Below are 18677 nucleotides of genomic sequence, written 5' to 3'. Positions count from 1 at the left end.
TTCCGAACTTGGTCCTGAGATCTCTGAGCTCCCTGTTTAATACGCTACGCTTTTAGGTTTAGCGGAATGTTGTACGCATCCTGACACGTGATTACAGGTGCTGAGTTATTTTAATTTATTCATCGAGCAGTAAATTAAGCTGCAAATCCTTCGTATGTATTCACATTTCACAAGAACCGAATGAATAAAGTCGTCGTAGAAGGTGTTTGTTAGGGTATCTTTGGCTGTCAAAGTATTGTGCATCAATTGAAAGTGGAGGCAGGAGTGGTGTTTTGAGATATAATGTTATTGTGATTGAACTGTATCAAGCTACAGAAACCAAATACGTAAACAAATTCAGACCATCTGCTATGAGTTCTCCAGTGCCGATTACCTTGATAGGTAAACATTTGTCGTGTTTTCGGGTATAAGCCATATAGTCAGTTGCATGCTGCATGACATGTTTTGGGGCTGTAAACCTCTGCAGTGTGTTGGATGAAACCCTGGACAAAACCATGGAACATACGTAGAAGATCCTATTTATTTTTTCCGCCTCGCAAATTGAGAACCGTCAGCAACATCCCGAAGTTCACCTCTATGAAAGAAATACACTATGTCGCTGTGTTGGCGTGTGTTTTCGTAGGTTTCCCTTAGAGAAGTACTTCAAGGCGCGTATCTGCAGGAAGAATTAAACTTGGCCTATGCCACTTACGTCAGTATTAGATTTTTAATTACATACAGATAGGGACAGCGTAGTAAGCCAATGTTGTGAACACATTTAGGCTTACATGATTCCCAAGTCATTTTCTTATTCTTAGTTCAATAAAAGTCGTAAACAGTGCTTTGTAACATGAGCTGTTTGAAACGAAAATTAATAGCGATTGATTTTAGTACAGCGAAAAACCAGCCTTAAGTTGCAAATATCACTTTTTGAAATTTGCACATTTGGACTGGTTTTTCGATGTACTAATTAACAGAAGTTGCTGACCCACGGCTATTCCAGCATGCTGGAAGTTCATAACTGGATTTTTTGACATAATTGTTGTTAACAAGTGTTCACTTGCCCCTAACTTGGGTAAAGTTAGTATTAAACCTCTCCCCCTCCCTTTTAAATCTTGGTTCTCGTGACGGACTGATATTATTTTGGAAGACAGCAATTGTGGATTTCAGTGAGCATTTGGGATGGAGAAGCCCATTGTATATTTAATCATACATCATCATTTTGTACTTTGAAATAAAGAAGGTTGCATCAATTGTTTTGTTGTATGTAAGTTCTCACTCTCACTGTAATCAATGGAGGAGACTTTAATCATCCAATTATAGTTTTGTTAGTGATGAATATGACAAGAGACACTGTGAATAATTACTTGTGACAAGACACCCTGCAAAACATTACTACATGCCTTCACTGAAAACTACCAAGAACAGATGGTTTGAAACCCCACTCATGAGGGAAATGTTTTAGATCTAATGGCAAATGTTTTAGATCTAATGGCAACAGACAGACCTGTCACCTTTGAGGATGTCCTCTTCGATACTGGTATTAGTGACGATCCGGCAATTGTAGCAACAATTATCTAAGTACAAATGTCATCTACAATGAGTAGAAAGACTTGTGTGTTCATTAAACTAGATAAAGAAGCAATGGAATTGTGTCTCAGTGAGGAATGTGGAACTTTTAGCTCAGGGCAGGAGCATTTAAAGGAACTGTGGCTCAATTTTTAAACAATAGTTCACCATGCATGGACAGATGTGTACTCAGTAAAAGAGTCACTATAAAAAAAACTAAAAAAACAGAGACTACCGCATAACAGGTGAAGAACAAAGGTGAGGGCTGTAGACAGACAGATGCAAATGAAAAAAAAAAAAAGTTTGTGTCAAGAGAGCAATTCACAGAACCCAAAGGTATTCTTGCCATTGTAAGGGCTGTTATTGGCACTGAAGTTAGTGTCCAGTTCCTAGCGAATGGGACAGGAACTGAAACTGAGGTTAGCAAAATTAAAGCTTAAAGTTTTATCTCAGTTTTCAAATATTATCTTACACACAAAACACAACAGAATTGCACCATTTTAATCCTTGTACCACTGAAAAGATGAGTGCAATAGGTATTAGTGTCAGTGGTGTCGCGAAACAGCTGAAATCATTAAAACTGAACAAAGCTACAGGCTCTGATGGAATCCCCATCATATTATATAGCGACTTTGTGAGTGAGTTACCTCCTGTTTTAACTATAATCAACTGTAGATTGCTTGAAGAAAACACTGTGGCAGTCGGAAGAAAGTGTAGGTCACACTTGTCTATAAGAGAGGTAGCAGAAGTGATTCACAAAACTGCTGTGCAATATCCTTGATATCCATTTGATGTAAAATCTTAGATCATCATATGAGCTCAAACATAATAAGCTGTCTCGAATAGAATGACTTCCTCCATGCCAACAAGCACGGATTCTGAAAACTAGTCATGTGAAACCTAACTCACACCTCACTCACATGATGTACTGAAAGTCATGGATCAAGGCAGTCATGTGGTTGCAGTATTTCTCGATTTCCATGAAGCATTTGACTTGGTACCAAATCTACACTTACTATCGAAAGTATGATCGTATGGGTGTGTCAAATGAAATTTGTCTGTGGATCGAGGATTTTTTGGTAGGGATGATGCAACAAGTTATCTTCCATAGAGTGTCCAACAGATGTAGAAGCAACTTTTGGTGTGCCTTCAGAAAGTGTATTGGAATTCTTGCTGTTCCTGTTTTTTGTCAATGAGTTGCGGAAAATATTATTAATAATGTGATTTTTTTTTACAGTTAATGCAGTTACCTGTGATAAATTACCACCTGAAAACAGTTGCAGAATATTTAGTCAGATCATGATAAGATTTCACAGTGCTGCAGAGATTTAACAGCTTGCTGTAAATTTTATGAAATGTAAAGTTGCGCCTTTCGAAAAAAATAAATGAATAAAATAATAATATTATTAATAATCTTAATAAGTCACAGTTGAAGTTGGTCAATTTATACAAATATCTAGGTGTAACAATTTGTAGGGATGTGAAATGGAGTGATCACATAGTCTCATTTGTAGATAAAGCAGGTGGCAGACCACAGTTCATTGGTATAATACTAGGGAAATGCAGTCAGTCTACAGTGAAGACTGCATACAAAACACAGGTGTGGCCTATCTTGGAATATTGCTCAAGTCTGTGGGACTCGTACCAAATAGTCCAACGGGGAGTATTGAATGGATACAAAGAAAGGCAGCACGAATGGTCACAGGTGTGTTCGATCATCGGGAGAGAGTGATGAAGTTTCTGGAAGAACTGAACTGGCAGGCACTTGAAGATAGGCACAAGGTATCCCATGGAAACCTACTTAGAAAGTTTCTAGAACCAATTTTAAGTTATTGGTTTAAACTAATTACAGTCAGCACAGAGGCACTTGAGCAATATTCTTCCTGTGCTCCACACATGAATAGAATGGGAAAAAGTCCTAATAACTGATACAAAGGGTCATACCCTCTGCCATACACTTTAAAGTAGTTTGCAGAGTGTGTATGTAGATATAAATTCCAGTAAGACTCCAACTACAATACAGAAGTTGACTGTCTCATAGTACTTAATAACACTGGTGTATTTTTTTTACTACCATGTTTCCATAAAGCTGCAGCTATTGAAGTTGCAGATACTTGCTTGCCTTTACAGAGAACCATTCCATTTTGTGATTCATGTTAATAACAGAATTTATAGAAAACTATAATATCTCAATGACTTATATATTCATAGGAGACAATAGTTTACCATGCTCAGGACGTACACAAATACAGTGTAAGATTTTTGTGCAAAAAGTGTGTTTTAACATACTATCAAAATATTCAAATTAGGTTTTCTTCCCAATGTACAGTCCAGCTGAAAGCATGGCTTGAGTGAATTAAGACCAATATGCCAATGGGAATGTGTGTGGGTGGAGAGGAATACTGAACCCACTGGATGTAATGCTGATGGTTGTGGAATTATGAATAAATTTGGATGGCATACTGTTCCTGTATTTGTGCTCAAGGAATTCTGAGTCAGAGATATGTACTGTATCGTTTGAAGGAGCACCACAGTATTCATTCAGGAGTGAAATGCACAAGAGCACCTAACTTCATGCATGCTGTATAGTAAACATTGATCCCAGTGGTACCATGTTTCAATTTGTATTTTTGATCGTCACAGAAACATGTATGAATAAAAATGTAAATGTTATTTTGTACAAAATCATAATTCTCTGAAAGTTTGTCACTGACTGCTTTGAAATTATTGCATTTGAATACACACATTTTTATATACCTACTAGAGTGCCCTATGGTATATAAAACAGTGGAAGATCCAAGAAAGAATGAAGACAGTATTATGAGGAGGAGAGGCTGCTACTCACCACATAGAGGATATGTTGAGTCACAGACAGGCCTTCGGAAAAGCTTGCCATTCACTGGCAACAAAATGTAGCTGCATCTCTACAGAAATAATCATCCTATCTACGTATACATCCATGTGACCGCTTTGCACTTTATACTTTAGCATTTAGCAGAGGATTCACAGAACACCTTTCAGAATATTATCAACAAATCTGCTCTTAAATGGCTCATGGGGTAATGAACACCTAAATGCAAGCTCTGATTTCTCTTTAATACAGTGGTCATTTATCCCTATGTTAGATGGGAGTCAACACAATATTTTCGCATTCAGAAGTAAAAATTGGTGCTTGAAATTTCATGAAAAGATGTCACTGCAATGAAAAAGACTTTGTTTTAATGATTGTCACCCCAGCTCGGTTGTCATATCTGTGACACTCTGTCCCCTGTTTCATGATAATACAAAATGAGCTGCCATTCTTTGAACTTTGATGTTTTCCATCAGTCCTATATGGTAAGGATCACATACCACATGTTTTCCATCAGTCCTATATGGTAAGGATCACATACCACAGAACAAAACTCCTGAAGAGGATGAGCAAGCCTCGTGTAGGTAGTCTAGATTTGTTGCATCTTCTAAGTGGTCTGCCAGTAAAATGCAGATTTTGGTTCACATTCTCCACAACATTTTGTGTGTAATGGTTCCAGTGCAGGTTGTTTGTAATTATAATTCATAGGCATTTAGTTGAATTGACAACCTCTAAATTTGTATGATTTATCATGTAACAAAAATTTAACATAATATTTTTTATTACTCATGTGGAGAACCCAACACTTTTTATTGTTTGGGCTGAATTGCCACTTGTCACGCCATATAGGTATCTTGTCTAAATCATTTTGCAGTTTGTTTTGATCTTCTTATGATTTTTCTAGATGGTTAACGGCAGTGTCATCTGCAAACAATCTAAAAGGGCTGTTGAGATTGTCTTCTAAATTGTTTATATATATTAAGAATTGCAGAGGGCCTACCACACTTCCGTAGGGTACTACAGATATCTCCTTGGGTTTGACCAGATTACTTCCCAGCAATTACAACCAAGTGTGAACTTTCTGATGGAGATCACAAATCCTGTCACACTACTGAGGCAACACACCACAGAACCTGTTGAAAGCTTAAATATACCCCAAAGAAGAAAACTGTTGAAGTTTTTGCAAAAAGCAAACATTCCACTCCACAAGTTATTTATTCTAGTTGATTGTCAATTTTTACATGCAGTCATTTACCAAGATTGGTGCTAATTTCACAAAAAAAATAGATGACATGTTTTCAGGTCTGTAGTGATGACATATACACTGCTCCCATTTCCAATTAGCTTATCTTTTGATAAACTCTTAGATCTACCCCAAAATATCATTGCTACTAATTTCGGTTTTTAGCCTACATTCTGAACTTAGTATATGTGAACTCAGCTGCTTTTTATTAGTGCATTACACTCTGGGACATTGTTGCTAATACTTCTGCATTTGATCACTGGGAATGTAGTAGTCTCGTATGTGGGGGCAAGTGGGTGATGGCATTTCTTTGTACTTTTTCCTGCTTCTGTGGGATGTCCTACAAGTACCGTTATCGGGGCTGGATGGAGAGTCACCTAATTTAAAAATCCCCCATTTAAGCCCCCACATGTATCAGCTATGTGAGTAGCAGCCTTTGATGTACTGTTCACTCGTGACACATTTAGGGTCGCCCTGCAGTTCTCAGTCTTTTGACACAACTGTAGGAAGTCGCAGCCTAGCTTATCACAAAGCCTTCAAAGTCTCTGGTTCTTGCCTTCCGCTTGACTCGGAACCAATGAGCCACAATCAGTTCTGGGGTGCAACTCTGCAGATTGTGAACTTAGTCAATATTCCATGTGCAAGGCTGGTCGTCTCAACCTTCTCGGGCAGTCACTGAAACTTGGTCTTGGAACCAAGACAAGAAGAATTATATGTTTCCTTGTGTGGTACAGTCTGCACCCTTTTACCTTAGGCCTGCCAGAAATGCCTCTTCAAAATGTTGAATGAGACCTCCCACTTGATAATTCCCAACTGTTACTGTCGTTACCATTACTGTCATAGGCTACTATTATTTGCATATGTTTGAACTGCTGATGATGACTAACAGACCCCTATTCATAAGCACTTGGATTCTCCTGACCCACAGAGTATCGGGCTTCACACCCTGTGTAGTGTGTCTCACAAGCTAAGTTTCAGTTTTAATGAGAGCTGCTCATACTTGAAGGTTAGGGTGATAGCTGTAACACCATTGGCACTTATTGGTTCCTGCCTCCTCTGTAAATGCCATTCAAGGTGAAGTGAATGGGTTGTAATAGATCCTGTACTTCTTGTAGAGGAGAATACCCACAGGAGATAGTATTAATTGAGCTACTTGTAGTACATAACCCCCAGTAGCTTTCCTGACGTATCCATTCACAGCAATTTCCAGTTTCTTGTGGCTTATGCTTATTAATGGGCAACATTTTGACATACCTTTTACTTGTATTTTCTGATAAAATGAGGCTTGCAAACCTAGCTAGGGACTTGGACTCAGTTTTAGCAAATGGCCAGTGAAGTATATTCAAACCAATCAACTATACAGTGTGGTTTCAGTTGCTTGAGACTGCAGTTGTGTGTGTGTGTGTTTTGTTGACAAGGACTTTAATGGCCAAAAGCTATAATTGTGAGAATCTTTTTTTTTTTTTTTTTTTTTTTTTTTTTTTTTTTTTTTTTTTGCCTATCTGTAACTATATGGTGAGTGGCTACTTTCCTTCTCTAATATTGTTACAACCAACTATACTGTTTCAGTTACTTCATTTCTCTCTCTCTCACTCTCCTCTCACTCTCTGTGTCTCTTTTTCTTTCATTCTTTCTTTCTCCTGCCTCCGAGAAGAGAGAGAGGGAAAATGGCCTATAATTATGATACAACATAACAGTTTACTGTTTACATATGTATAGAAGGTGAATGTTAAAATATTATATCAGTACTCCAGCTTAAGTAATCCAAGGACATAAAAATAATATAAATAAATAGTAACAAGTGGGTATAACAGACTTGAACTTGGTGAGAAAGTCATGTATATAACTGGATAGATCACAATTGCATTACACTGAAACAGTCGTTGAGACATAAAATGTGATATTTCTGCAACTATTTAAGATTCAAGAACAAAATATGTACAAGCAGACTCTTATCATATAAGGGTACTGGGGAATAATACACATTATTTAAAGACCTGCAATAAAACATAGAAGCCAGGGCAGTAACCTTTAAGAGTTAAGCAATAGATCTGAGTCATTTACTACTGATAAATTTTTCTCCGTGAGTGACACGGAAAGGGGAGGAAGGTAAGACTGTTTGAAATAGCCATGGATATCAGTTTGAGGGATACGGGATTTGCAATGTCATTTTGAGAGAAAGATGTGACATAATACAAGTAACCACATGTAAAATCAACTCAAGTTACATTGAAAAGGAGGACACACGAAGAGAGTGACAAAATTATTGGCGTGCCTAGTATGTATCAACTCCAGACTAAAAACATATACTGAACTCAAATACAAAAATCTTGCAGTACTCAGATTGGCATATACATCAGTGAGCTGGGACCGATGACCTCGCTGTTTGGTCTCTCCCCCAAAACAACCCACCAACAACAGTGAGGAAACATTATGGCCACTGCCCACTGCGAGACTGAATGGTACCCAGTGATGCTGCGGGCATGTAATTCAGTAGGCGAAGAGAATGATTAGAGCAGGAACAAATGGAATCATTCTAGTGATTATGGGGCAGTCCATTGACATAAGCGACTTTGACAAAAGGCAGATTGTTAGGGTCCAGTGTCTGGGGTGAGCATCTCAGAATTGATGAAGCTGTTTGTTTGCTACTGTTTTGAGCATCAGAGGAAAGTTATTGAAGTAGGCAAAAAGTGATGTACATCTATGCTCCATCATAGACAGTGGAGATTGGGGACTTGCTCACTCTGTAAACAGGATAGGTGGTGATCTGTGGCAGATCTGACATCAAAGTATGATACTGGTGCAGACAGAAGTGTTTCAAGCACATTATTCAATGCACTTGTAGAACCTGGTGCTCCACAGCAATGACCCCTACGTGTTCTCATGATGAACCAATAACACTGTCAGTTATAATTGCAGTGGGAACTGGATCATAGAGATTGGGCTGTGTCAGATGAATCACATTTCTTGTTATACCTGGTCAGTGGTCGCATCTGAATGCACTGTCACACAAGTGGACAATGCCAGGAATATGCTCTGTGCCACAGACTCAGGCCATTGGGGGCAGTATTATACTATGGGGGGTATTCATCTGATATTACATGGGACCCATGGTTGTAGTCAATGGCACTGTTACAGCTGTGGACTATGTGAACAGATCACCTGCATCCCTTCATGCTTCAAGCCTTCCGCGATGATGATGACATATTACAGGCCACAATATGCTACAGTGATTTTGAAAAGCGTGATAGTGAATTCATGTTGATTTCTTGGCCACCAAATTCACCTGATCTGATACGAATGGAACACATTTGGTACCCTACCTGGTGCCAGTTTCTTGCCCACAAACCACTGACACTGTAGCCACAAATGGAATATTTGGAACAATACTACTTCTCACGCCTCTTAGTCATAGTGGGAACAATGAATGGTTCAGCAGACATACCTTCAAGCTGGAAGAGTCAGGGCTTCAAAATTAAGTAGTATGTTTTTTTACTGCCTTGCATTTTAGCAAGGAGGAATGGTGGTACACACATTGTACCACCTACCCTGAAAATTTTGATGCATTGGGCCCTACTTTTTTATGTTTAACTGATTTATTTTTCTTTGTGTTACATTTCTACAAATTTCATTATAAATTATATGTATATCTTCTCATTAACAAGCTTGCACTGAAAACCTTCAACTTCAGAAGGTTCACAGAAGCTTTCAATAAAACTAATATGTGTGTGTGTGTGTGTGTGTGTGTGTGTGTGTGTGTGTTGTTGGGGAGGAGGGGAGTGCTGCAAGATGGGAGGGGGGGGGGGGGGGGGAGAGAGAGAGAGAGAGAGAGAGAGAGAGAGAGCACTGTCACTTTACTTATTATCTGGAGCATGATATGTAACAACTAACAATCTTATCTGCGTTTTTTCTTTCAGATCAGCTTTTTCATTTGGGATCTAGCAGATTAATGTAAAATATACTCACTCAGCCCCTAGAAGCACGAGACCATGCCACTGCAAGCTGATATTTCCACAGCTCTGCAGTTGCTAGAACACATCCAGCACACAATTGATGTGAGTGATGATGCCAAGCTTCAAGCACAGACAAAGGATGATTTGGACCTTCTCATTTCAGTGCTTGAGAATCCTATTCTTCGGAGCATTGTTACAATCCAGGTTAGTGACATGAAAAGTTTTCTTTAATCTCAGACATATTAAGTTGATTATACCTAAAGGAAACCCAGTTGAGAATAGTATAAAATTAGGAGGAGATGGTGAATACTTACTTACAGGGGGCAAAATTCCAAAAATGTGCAGATAAAAAGTGGAAAATACGGAGAGGGGAAGGAGGTTGGAATGGTATGGGATGAGAATGATGGGTGACAAAGACAATAACTCAAAGATAGTTTATTAACATTAACCATCCATATCATGAACTGTGCAGAAATAATTAAAAATAAACATTTGTAACAAATTCCTTATTATAATATAATTGCACAGATAAAAAATCTGCTCAACAAGTGCATAAAAAATTTGGAAATATGCAAGCTTTCTGAGATAGTGATTCTTTCTTTTTGCAGAAGGATTGAAGGGAAAGGAAGAGGGATGAAGGGAAATGACTGGCAATTTTTAGGAAATGGGGAGATTAACAGAAAAGTCACCCAGGTCCCTGGGTCAGGGGAGACTTACCAGATAAGATGAGAAGGGAAGACTGATTGTTATTGTCTGCATAGGATGGGATTTGAAAATGTAACTTAAAGGTGAAAGGTAGGGTAATAAGCATGATGCAGATTACTGAAAAAACGTCATGCAAGGTCAATAAGAGTGGAAAACTGGAAAGCTAAGTGCTTGTACATATAGACTGGGAGGGGGAGAGGGGGGATAAACAGGAGGGAAAAATAAAAGATACAGTAAAATAGAAAGGAATGAAGAAAAGGAATAATTACTGAAAATAAATGATGTGACCACAGAAATTAATGTAAATTTAGGCCAGGTGGATGACAAGAACCAAGCGCATGTTGTAATGCGCATTCCCACATGTGGAGTTCTCAGGAACTGGTGTCAGGAGGGAGAATCCAGATGGAATATGAGGTGAAACAGGCACTGAGGTTACAGCTATCATGTTGCAGAACATGCTCTGCAGCAGGATATTGTGTTGCCAGTATACATTCTCTGACAAAGCCCATTCATCCTAATGGATAATGTGGCGGAAAGTCCTATCCATTACCTTAGAATGTAGGCCGAATAATGAAATCAATGGCCTGTGGTTCATGATGAGTAGAACTGGATTTTTTTTTTTAAAGAAAAAAAAACACAACCTTATTAATACCAAAAAGACAGCAAGTGCCTCCCTTCGCACCTGTGAATAGTTAGTTTGCACTGCTGATCATGTCTTTAATGCGTAAGTGAAGGCCTGTTCAGTGTCATCTGGGTTCTGATGCAGCAGGATACACCAGTGCCAGACTGGGATACTCCAGTAGTACCCAGTGTAAAATAAACCAAACAGAGGGCAGAGAACAGATGCTGCTTGAGAGACTGAGAAGCCTGTTGACAGTCTGCAGACCACATAGATTTGACATCCTTTTGGCAAAGCTGGTTAAGAGGATGTTAGGTGTGCACAGCCTGTGCAGTGAACGGGCATAACAAGAAATCTTGCCCTAAAAGGACTGAAGCTGCTTCAAGTTCTTGGGTGTCAACCAGTTGATGATGGTTTTGACATGCTCGTGTGTAAGTAAGCCACTATCTTTGTTAATCAAGTGTCCTATAGAATGCATCTTTGGGGCAAAAACCTATATTTTTCCAATTTGCAATGAAGGCCATCCTCCAGATGACTTTGGAAAGCTGCCTGCAAATTGTATAAATGCTCCTCACATGTGGAGCCTGTGACCCAGGTGTCATTGAGGTAGTTTATATAACAGGGGATGTCCTTAAAAGGATACTCCAAATATCTTTGATAAATTCCAAGGGTAGATGAAATTCCAAAAGGCAAGTGCTTAACTGATAACGGCTAAAGGGGGTGTTGAGTACTGAAAAATGCTGAGAAGCAACATTCAGTGACACCTGCAGGTATACGTCACACAAGTTGATGTGGGAGAAATGCTGGTTCCCCGACAACTTCACCAACAACTCATGTGGATGTGGAATAGGATATGAATCAACATTGCTTAAAATTACTGCAAATATGCATTTGGGATTCAGCTTCTAAATCACCACCAGAAGGGTGGCATGTTGGCCAGAAAAAAATAGGAGAGATGACACAAGAATTTCTGCCAGTGCTGCAACTCACCCTTAACCTTGTTGCACGTGGAAAGGGAATGAGGTTTTCACAAAAAGTTAACGTATTGTTGACTGCAGAAGAGAGACATGGGCTTTAAAATTTTTCACCCAACTAAAGGTATTTTCAAACAGCTAGTTGTATGACCATAGTAAGGAGTCCAAATCTTGAAAGGGGACCAAATGGGACATTAAGTGGACTTCATCAATGATCAGGAATTCAAAAACAGAAAAAGAGTCTAGCTGAAAAAAATATTTTCTGCCAAATGGTGAATTTACCTCTAACAATGTAAGTTGTCATGCCACATTCTTATAACATACTGAGACGGAGAACTTCCTCTGCAGTGGAATGTGCTGTTACAAGTAAGATGCTACTTGACACAGTGGCCATTGGAACACAGGGCAGCCTGAGAGCCTGTACATGTGTAAGTTAATTAATGCTGACCATTGCCCCTGAGTCAACCTGAAATCTGTTGGTTGCCTATCCAAGATCAATGTTAGCAGAATTTGCTGGGGCAAAGCTCGTGGGGCGTTGGAGGCAGCCTCTGAGTCCAGGGAAAACCCTGGGGCCTCCAAAAACCATCCTGCAGCTTGCCAGTTGTCACAAACTTATGCCAAGTGACCTTCTTTTCAGCATACCCCACACATGGCACCTACGTATGTATGGGCAATCCTGTCCAATGTGTACAGAATGACAATAAGAGCAGAACCACTATCTTGCCCATTGAAAAGAAACAAATGCAGATGAAGAGTGACACTGAGAGCCCATAAAATGAAGTGAATGGGGACCCCAAATTTTTGACTGACTTGTACCTGCCAAGCTAGTCATGGATGGAGGCGGGCTGCAATGTGATATCACCGCACTCAAATCGTCGGCAGTGTTGCCTCATGGTGACTCAGTCGAAGACAACCCAAAATGGAACTGGGGCTGTTCACTGTGCATATGTAACTTCACCACCTGCCAGTTGTCAAAATTATGTCCCACGTTGGTGCTGTAAATTCTTGTGCTTCTGCAATATAAGCAACTTCGGCTAAAGAAGAGTCGGACAAGCCAATGCCCGAATTTGTACCTCATGTCTGGGGGCTAATCAGATTACCACATCCCAGTTAGGGAGTGTGCACTCAAACTGACATCTGTGTTAGTGATCTTGCAGGTCAACAATTCAGACCACATACGACTGCTCCAGGTAACTGAGGTGCTGGTTAAACTGCATCTGTGCTGCCTCCACATGTGCTTGATGTCCAAAATATTGCATGAGCAACTGACAGAGTTCCTCAAAGTTAAATTGCTCAGGCTTGGTAGGGGGCTCCAAATTTTACATGATTTCATACAACCATGCACTGCTGGACAATAGCAAGGTTTCATTGGCAGCTGGATTGATGCTATTGCTTACTTGGAGGTGCAGCAAGAACTGGCACAGGTAATTATCCCACCTTCCACAGACTCGTCGAAACTGGCGAATGGCATCAGGAATCATAGGGATAAGACTTGTCTGTAAATGCCTGACCCGTCACCAGCACAATATGAGAGCAGATCAATTTTACACTCTGAGTAGTTCCTGCATCTGCACCTGCTGCAGCTGTTGTTGCTTCTGGAGGTGCAGCTGTTCCTGCCAGGATTGGGTAAATGCTGGGTCCATGGTGAGCATAAATTAACACCACGAGAAAAAAATAAAAGCATCACACACATAAGAACGTCTGCTGTTGCCACTTTTGTATTTGCAAAGGTGTGACAACACTGCTAATCTGACACCTGTTGGCACAGATGTCACTATTCTGTGCGATGATGGGTGCTAGACAAGGAAAAACAAAAAACAAAAAAACAGAGAGCTGAACCCTGGAAGAGAGAGAACTCAATGTGCGTGTCAGTCTACTAGGAGCAGTGTGTCCAAATGCTGTGTAGAGACAGCCATGGAGAAAGCATGGTTGTTGGTTTTATCAAGCACTCACAGAAGCGTCTGTTGAGTGCTTGGTTCTAACAGCTACTCATCAAAAAACCAGATTTTTGAAAAATGAAAATGCCATTTTTAGGTGAATGTCTAATGCACAGTTAAAATGTGAGCCATTTGCTACAATTAACTTTTAGGTAATTTTGGCTATAGTGATAAAACGGCTAAAAACTGGGTTTTATGGTTTTCTTCATAAGTGCGAAAACTCTGAACCTGTGGATCTTGGTAATGGATTAAGATATCAAAAAAAGTTGTGATTTCCTTGAGAATATCATCTTAAGAACATATGTTAAAAATTTTGGCATTTTGACATGAATAGAAATTACAGAAGTGGCCATCCCCACAATTTGTGCTTTTGGTACCCAAAAATCATGGTTTTTCTGGTAAACCGCTCATGATAGTGATTTTATGAGCTACCTAAAGCCCATCCTAGAGTGCACCTAATGCAAAAGAATCAACTGATTTGCTTAAATTGCCTGGGCTGGAGGAAGCGTATTATGTTTAAATTTGGCTCTGTACTGTAGGTTAGCTACAATATGCTCTCTCTTCCAATAGGTATATGAATGGTTGCTGGGCCAAGGGCTGTCCAAAACACTTGATCTCTTATCTCTGTAATCAGTAAAATCCCAGATATGACCGTCTGAAGAATTGTATTTTCGCGCATGGTTGTTTATAAGATGTTGGTACTGTGCATGGATTGATTAGGTAGTGCTAGTACCTGGAGCAGAACTACAACAAATTTTACATACGAGCATGTGACGTTAAGTTGTGATATTGGTAAATTTATACATATTTCGATTTTAGAATATGTAATGTGTCTAGAACTTTGTTTCATAAAACAGTCAAACACACCGAGTTACACAGATTAAAATCTGTTAAACTCAAAAGTTGGTGGCACTTTATGAATTTCAAAACAGGTAAAACAAATGTTCACACACTTGACAAAATAAACAACCTGATATGAGTGTGCATAGGACACAATATTTCGGCAATCGACCACGTTGCCATCATCAGGTGCGCTGATGTACTGACCGGTGGTGGGCCGGTGCCATGTATATATAGGACAATCCCCCTCCCGCTCCTCCCTCAGGCGCTTCCTATGAGCCAGTGTGGTCCGCGCCCCGCGCGCGATCCAGGTGTAGTGTCCATTCTCCCGCCGTCTGGGTGCTGTGTCCTAGGTTCTCGTTCAGGAGGGTCTGCCGGCACTACTCTTGTTATTCTTCCCTCCTCCTCCGAAGTCGTTACACTCTGGGAAATATCCTTTTTCTTCTTAATCCAAGTGATCGCGGGTTCCCACGCCTCGCTAAGGATGTAACCGCTGTCATGATTTAGTCGTGGCTCCCTTTTCTCTGATCTCTATGGCTTCTTGGGATGTAGAGCCTTCCGAATTGTCCCTTCCTTGTAACCATTCCTACGAAACACGGTCTTCAGATGGTCCAATTCTTGTTGGAGACTTTCCCTGTCGGAGATGATGTGAGCTCTGTGTACAATAGTTTACAGCACGCCAGTCTATTGTGCCGGGTGGTGGCAGCTACCCGCATGTAGGTACAAATTGGTGTGTGTCTTCTTCCTATACACGCTGTGGCCCAAAGTGCTGTCAGCTTGTCTTCTAATCGAAACATCTAGGAAGGGGAGCATCCCATCCGTTTCGATCTCCATGGTGAACTTAATATTCTCTTGTCTGGAGTTGGGATGTGTGAGGAAGTCTGCCAGTTTATCTCTTCCATGTGGCCAGATAATGAAGGTGGTTGTTGTTGTTGTGGTCTTCAGTCCTGAGACTGGTTTGATGCAGCTCTCCATGCTACCCTATCCTGTGCAAGCTTCTTCATCTCCCAGTACTTACTGCAACCTACATCCTTCTGAATCTGCTTAGTGTATTCATCTATTGGTCTCCCTCTATGATTTTTACCCTCCACGCTGCCCTCCAATGCTAAATTTGTGATCCCTTGATGCCTCAGAACATGTCCTACTAACCGGTCCCTTCTTTTTGTGAAGTTGTGCCACAAACTCCTCTTCTCCCCAATTCTATTCAGTACTTCATCCTTAGTTATGTGATCTACCCATCTAATCTTCAGCATTCTTCTGTAGCACCACATTTCGAAAGCTTCTATTCTCTTCTTGTCCAAACTATTTATCGTCCATGTTTCACTTCCATACATGGCTACACTCCATACAAATACTTTCAGAAATGACTTCCTGACACTTAAATCAATACTCCATGTTAACAAATTTCTCTTCTTTAGAAATGTTTTCCTTGCCATTGCCAGTCTACATTTTATATCTTCTCTACATCGACCATCATCAGTTATTTTGCTCCCCAAATATCAGAACTCCTTTACTACTTTAAGTGTCTCATTTCCTAATCTAATTCCCTCAGCATCACCTGACTTAATTCGACTACATTCCTTTATCCTTGTTGAAGGTATCATCCACATATCTAAAGAAACAGGTGGGTTTTAGATGTGCTGATTCAAGAGCTTCCTCGTTGAAATGTTCTGTGTACGTATTTGCGACAACGGGTGAGAGTGAACTCCCCATGGCTACTCCTTCTGTCTGCTTGTAATCTTGTAGTATTCACCGTCAGATAAGAAGTAAGTTGATGTCAGAACACGTCTGAAAAGGTTGGTGGTCTCTTTGTCAAATTTCTGGCTGATGAGTTCCAAGGATTCTTGTAATGGAACTTTAGTGACTAGAGGTACCATGTCGAAGCTCACCAGTATGTCAGATTCCTTAAGCGCAAGATTGTTGATGCGTCGCAGGAAATCCATGGAGTTACGGATATGGTGTGTACATCTCCCAACGTAAGGGCTAAGCAGTTGTTTGAGGTGCTTGGCGAGAAGGTATGTTGGGGCACTAATATTGCTGACAATGAGACGTAACGGAATCTATTCCTTGTGCACCTTCGTCAGTCCGTAAAGTCTAGGAGGAACAGCATCCCATGGGCATAGCTTCTTGGTAATCTCGTCAGGGAAGTCGGAATCCTTGAGAAGTGCCAGAGTCTTCCTCTCGACCCTCTTGGTAGGATCAGTGTCAATCTTGCGGTATGCGCTGTCACCAAGTAGACCCCGCATATTCTCAGCATAATCCTGTCAGGATAGGATTACTGTTGTGTTGCCCTTGTCTGCAAGTAATATTACTATGTCTGGATCTTCTCTTAGCTCCCGTATGGCAGCCCTCTCCCTGTAGGAGATGTTCGGTTTCATCAGCTTTCTTTTGGTTAGAGCTCTGCAGGTTTCGCAACAAACTTCTTCAGCAGCTTCAGGTGGAAGTTGAGCAGCTGTTTGTTCCACTGTGCTAATTATGTCAGCAATGGGTGCATCTTTAGGAGTCGGAGAGAAATTCAGTCCTTTCTTAAGAACCGAAATATTGTCGTCATCCAGTTCCTTGTTAGTGAGATTGATGATGGTCTTTCCGCTGCCATCAGAAGGTTGTTTCTCCGATATATGTTCAAACTTGAATGCCTGTTGTTCGCCTGACATCCTCTGGGTTGAGTCCGCTGTGGCCCATGTGACACCATCAACCCAATCCCACATCCAGGGGTTGAAACGGTTGGCCAGTTGTAGATGTAACTGTAGGAGTTCTTTGTTGGTAGTGTCCAAGCGCCACTGCGTGAAGTGAACTCTCTCTCTTACCAAGGCTAGGCTGGCACGTTTCTTGATTCTTCTGGGCACTGCTGAGTCGGTGTGATGGTTGACCTTAGCAAAATTCGGTACCACACATTCTTGTCGGCACTTCATAAGAACAACAAAAGAACTCAGTAGACGACTTCTCCGATGACGCAGCTTGTCGATCCTTTTCATGCTGCGATGCATCTCCTCCATGTAGAGGTACGTGATGTGAATCTTAAATTTCTCCAGGCGTATTTTATGATGAAATAAATCTCGGGTGAAGAGCCTGGTATGAGTGTGCATAGGACACAATATTTCAGCAATCGACCACGTAGCCATCATCAGGTGGGCTGATGTACTGGCTGGCGGTGGGCCAGTGCCATGTATATATAGGACAATCCCCCTCCTGCTTCTTCCTCAGGCGCTTCCTATGAGCCAGTGCGGTCCTCACCCCGTGCACGGTTCAGGTGCAGCGTCCGTTCTCCCACTGTCTGGGCGCTGCATCCTAGGTCTTCTCATTCAATAGGGTCTGCCGGCACTACTTTCGTTATTCTTCCCTCCTCCCCCGAAGTCGGTACACTCTGGGAGGTATCCTTTTTCTTCTTAAGCCAGGTGATTGTGGGTTCCGACGGCTTGCTAACGATTTAACCGCTGTCACGATTTAGTTGTGGCTCCCTTACTCTGATCTCTTTGGCTTCTGTCATAGAGCCATAGAGATCAGAGTAAGGGAGCCACAACTAAATCGTGACAGCGGTTACATCCTTAGCAAGGCATTGGAACCCGCGATCACCTGGATTAAGAAGAAAAAGGATATTTCCCAGAGTGTAACGACTTCGGGGAAGGAGGGAAGAATGACGAGATCAGTGCCGGCAGACCCTCCTGAACGAGAAGACCTCGGATGCAGCGCCCAGACGGCAGGAGAATGGACGCTGCACCTGGACCGTGTGCGGGGGTGTGGACCGCACCGGCTCATAGGAAGCGCCTAAGGAAGGAGCAGGAGGGGGTTTGTCCTATATATACATGGCACCAGCCCACCACCGGTCAGTACATCAGCGCACCTGATGATGGCAACGTGGTCGATTGCCAAAATATTGTGTCCTATGCACACTCATACCAGGTTCATCCGCTAGTTTGAAGTAATGAGCTACATCAGTAACAAAAAACGAGAATATTGTAAAAAATAAATCAAAATCAGTGTTCAGTCATGCAAAGTCTTGCAATTCT

The 18677-nt window shown here is 41.0% G+C and overlaps 1 protein-coding gene across 3 annotated transcripts in view; it reads left to right on the top strand.

Moving 5' to 3' along the window:
• Nucleotides 1-7: 7 nt before the first annotated feature.
• Nucleotides 8-18677, top strand: part of LOC124613182 (patj homolog) — a 475849-nt gene continuing 457179 nt past the window's right edge. For 2 of the 3 annotated variants that reach the window (XM_047141825.1, XM_047141823.1), the window contains exons 1-2: nucleotides 113-381; nucleotides 9560-9799. In XM_047141825.1, the coding sequence (XP_046997781.1) occupies nucleotides 9632-9799 (168 nt within the window). In that variant the 5' untranslated portion in view covers nucleotides 113-381; nucleotides 9560-9631. The other variant, XM_047141824.1, reaches the window with a different exon arrangement.

This window comes from Schistocerca americana, chromosome 4, assembly GCF_021461395.2.
Source record: "Schistocerca americana isolate TAMUIC-IGC-003095 chromosome 4, iqSchAmer2.1, whole genome shotgun sequence".
Classification (NCBI taxonomy): domain Eukaryota; kingdom Metazoa; phylum Arthropoda; class Insecta; order Orthoptera; family Acrididae; genus Schistocerca; species Schistocerca americana.
Note: the sequence above shows the minus strand (reverse complement) of the source record. Positions and strands in the feature narration are given on the sequence as shown.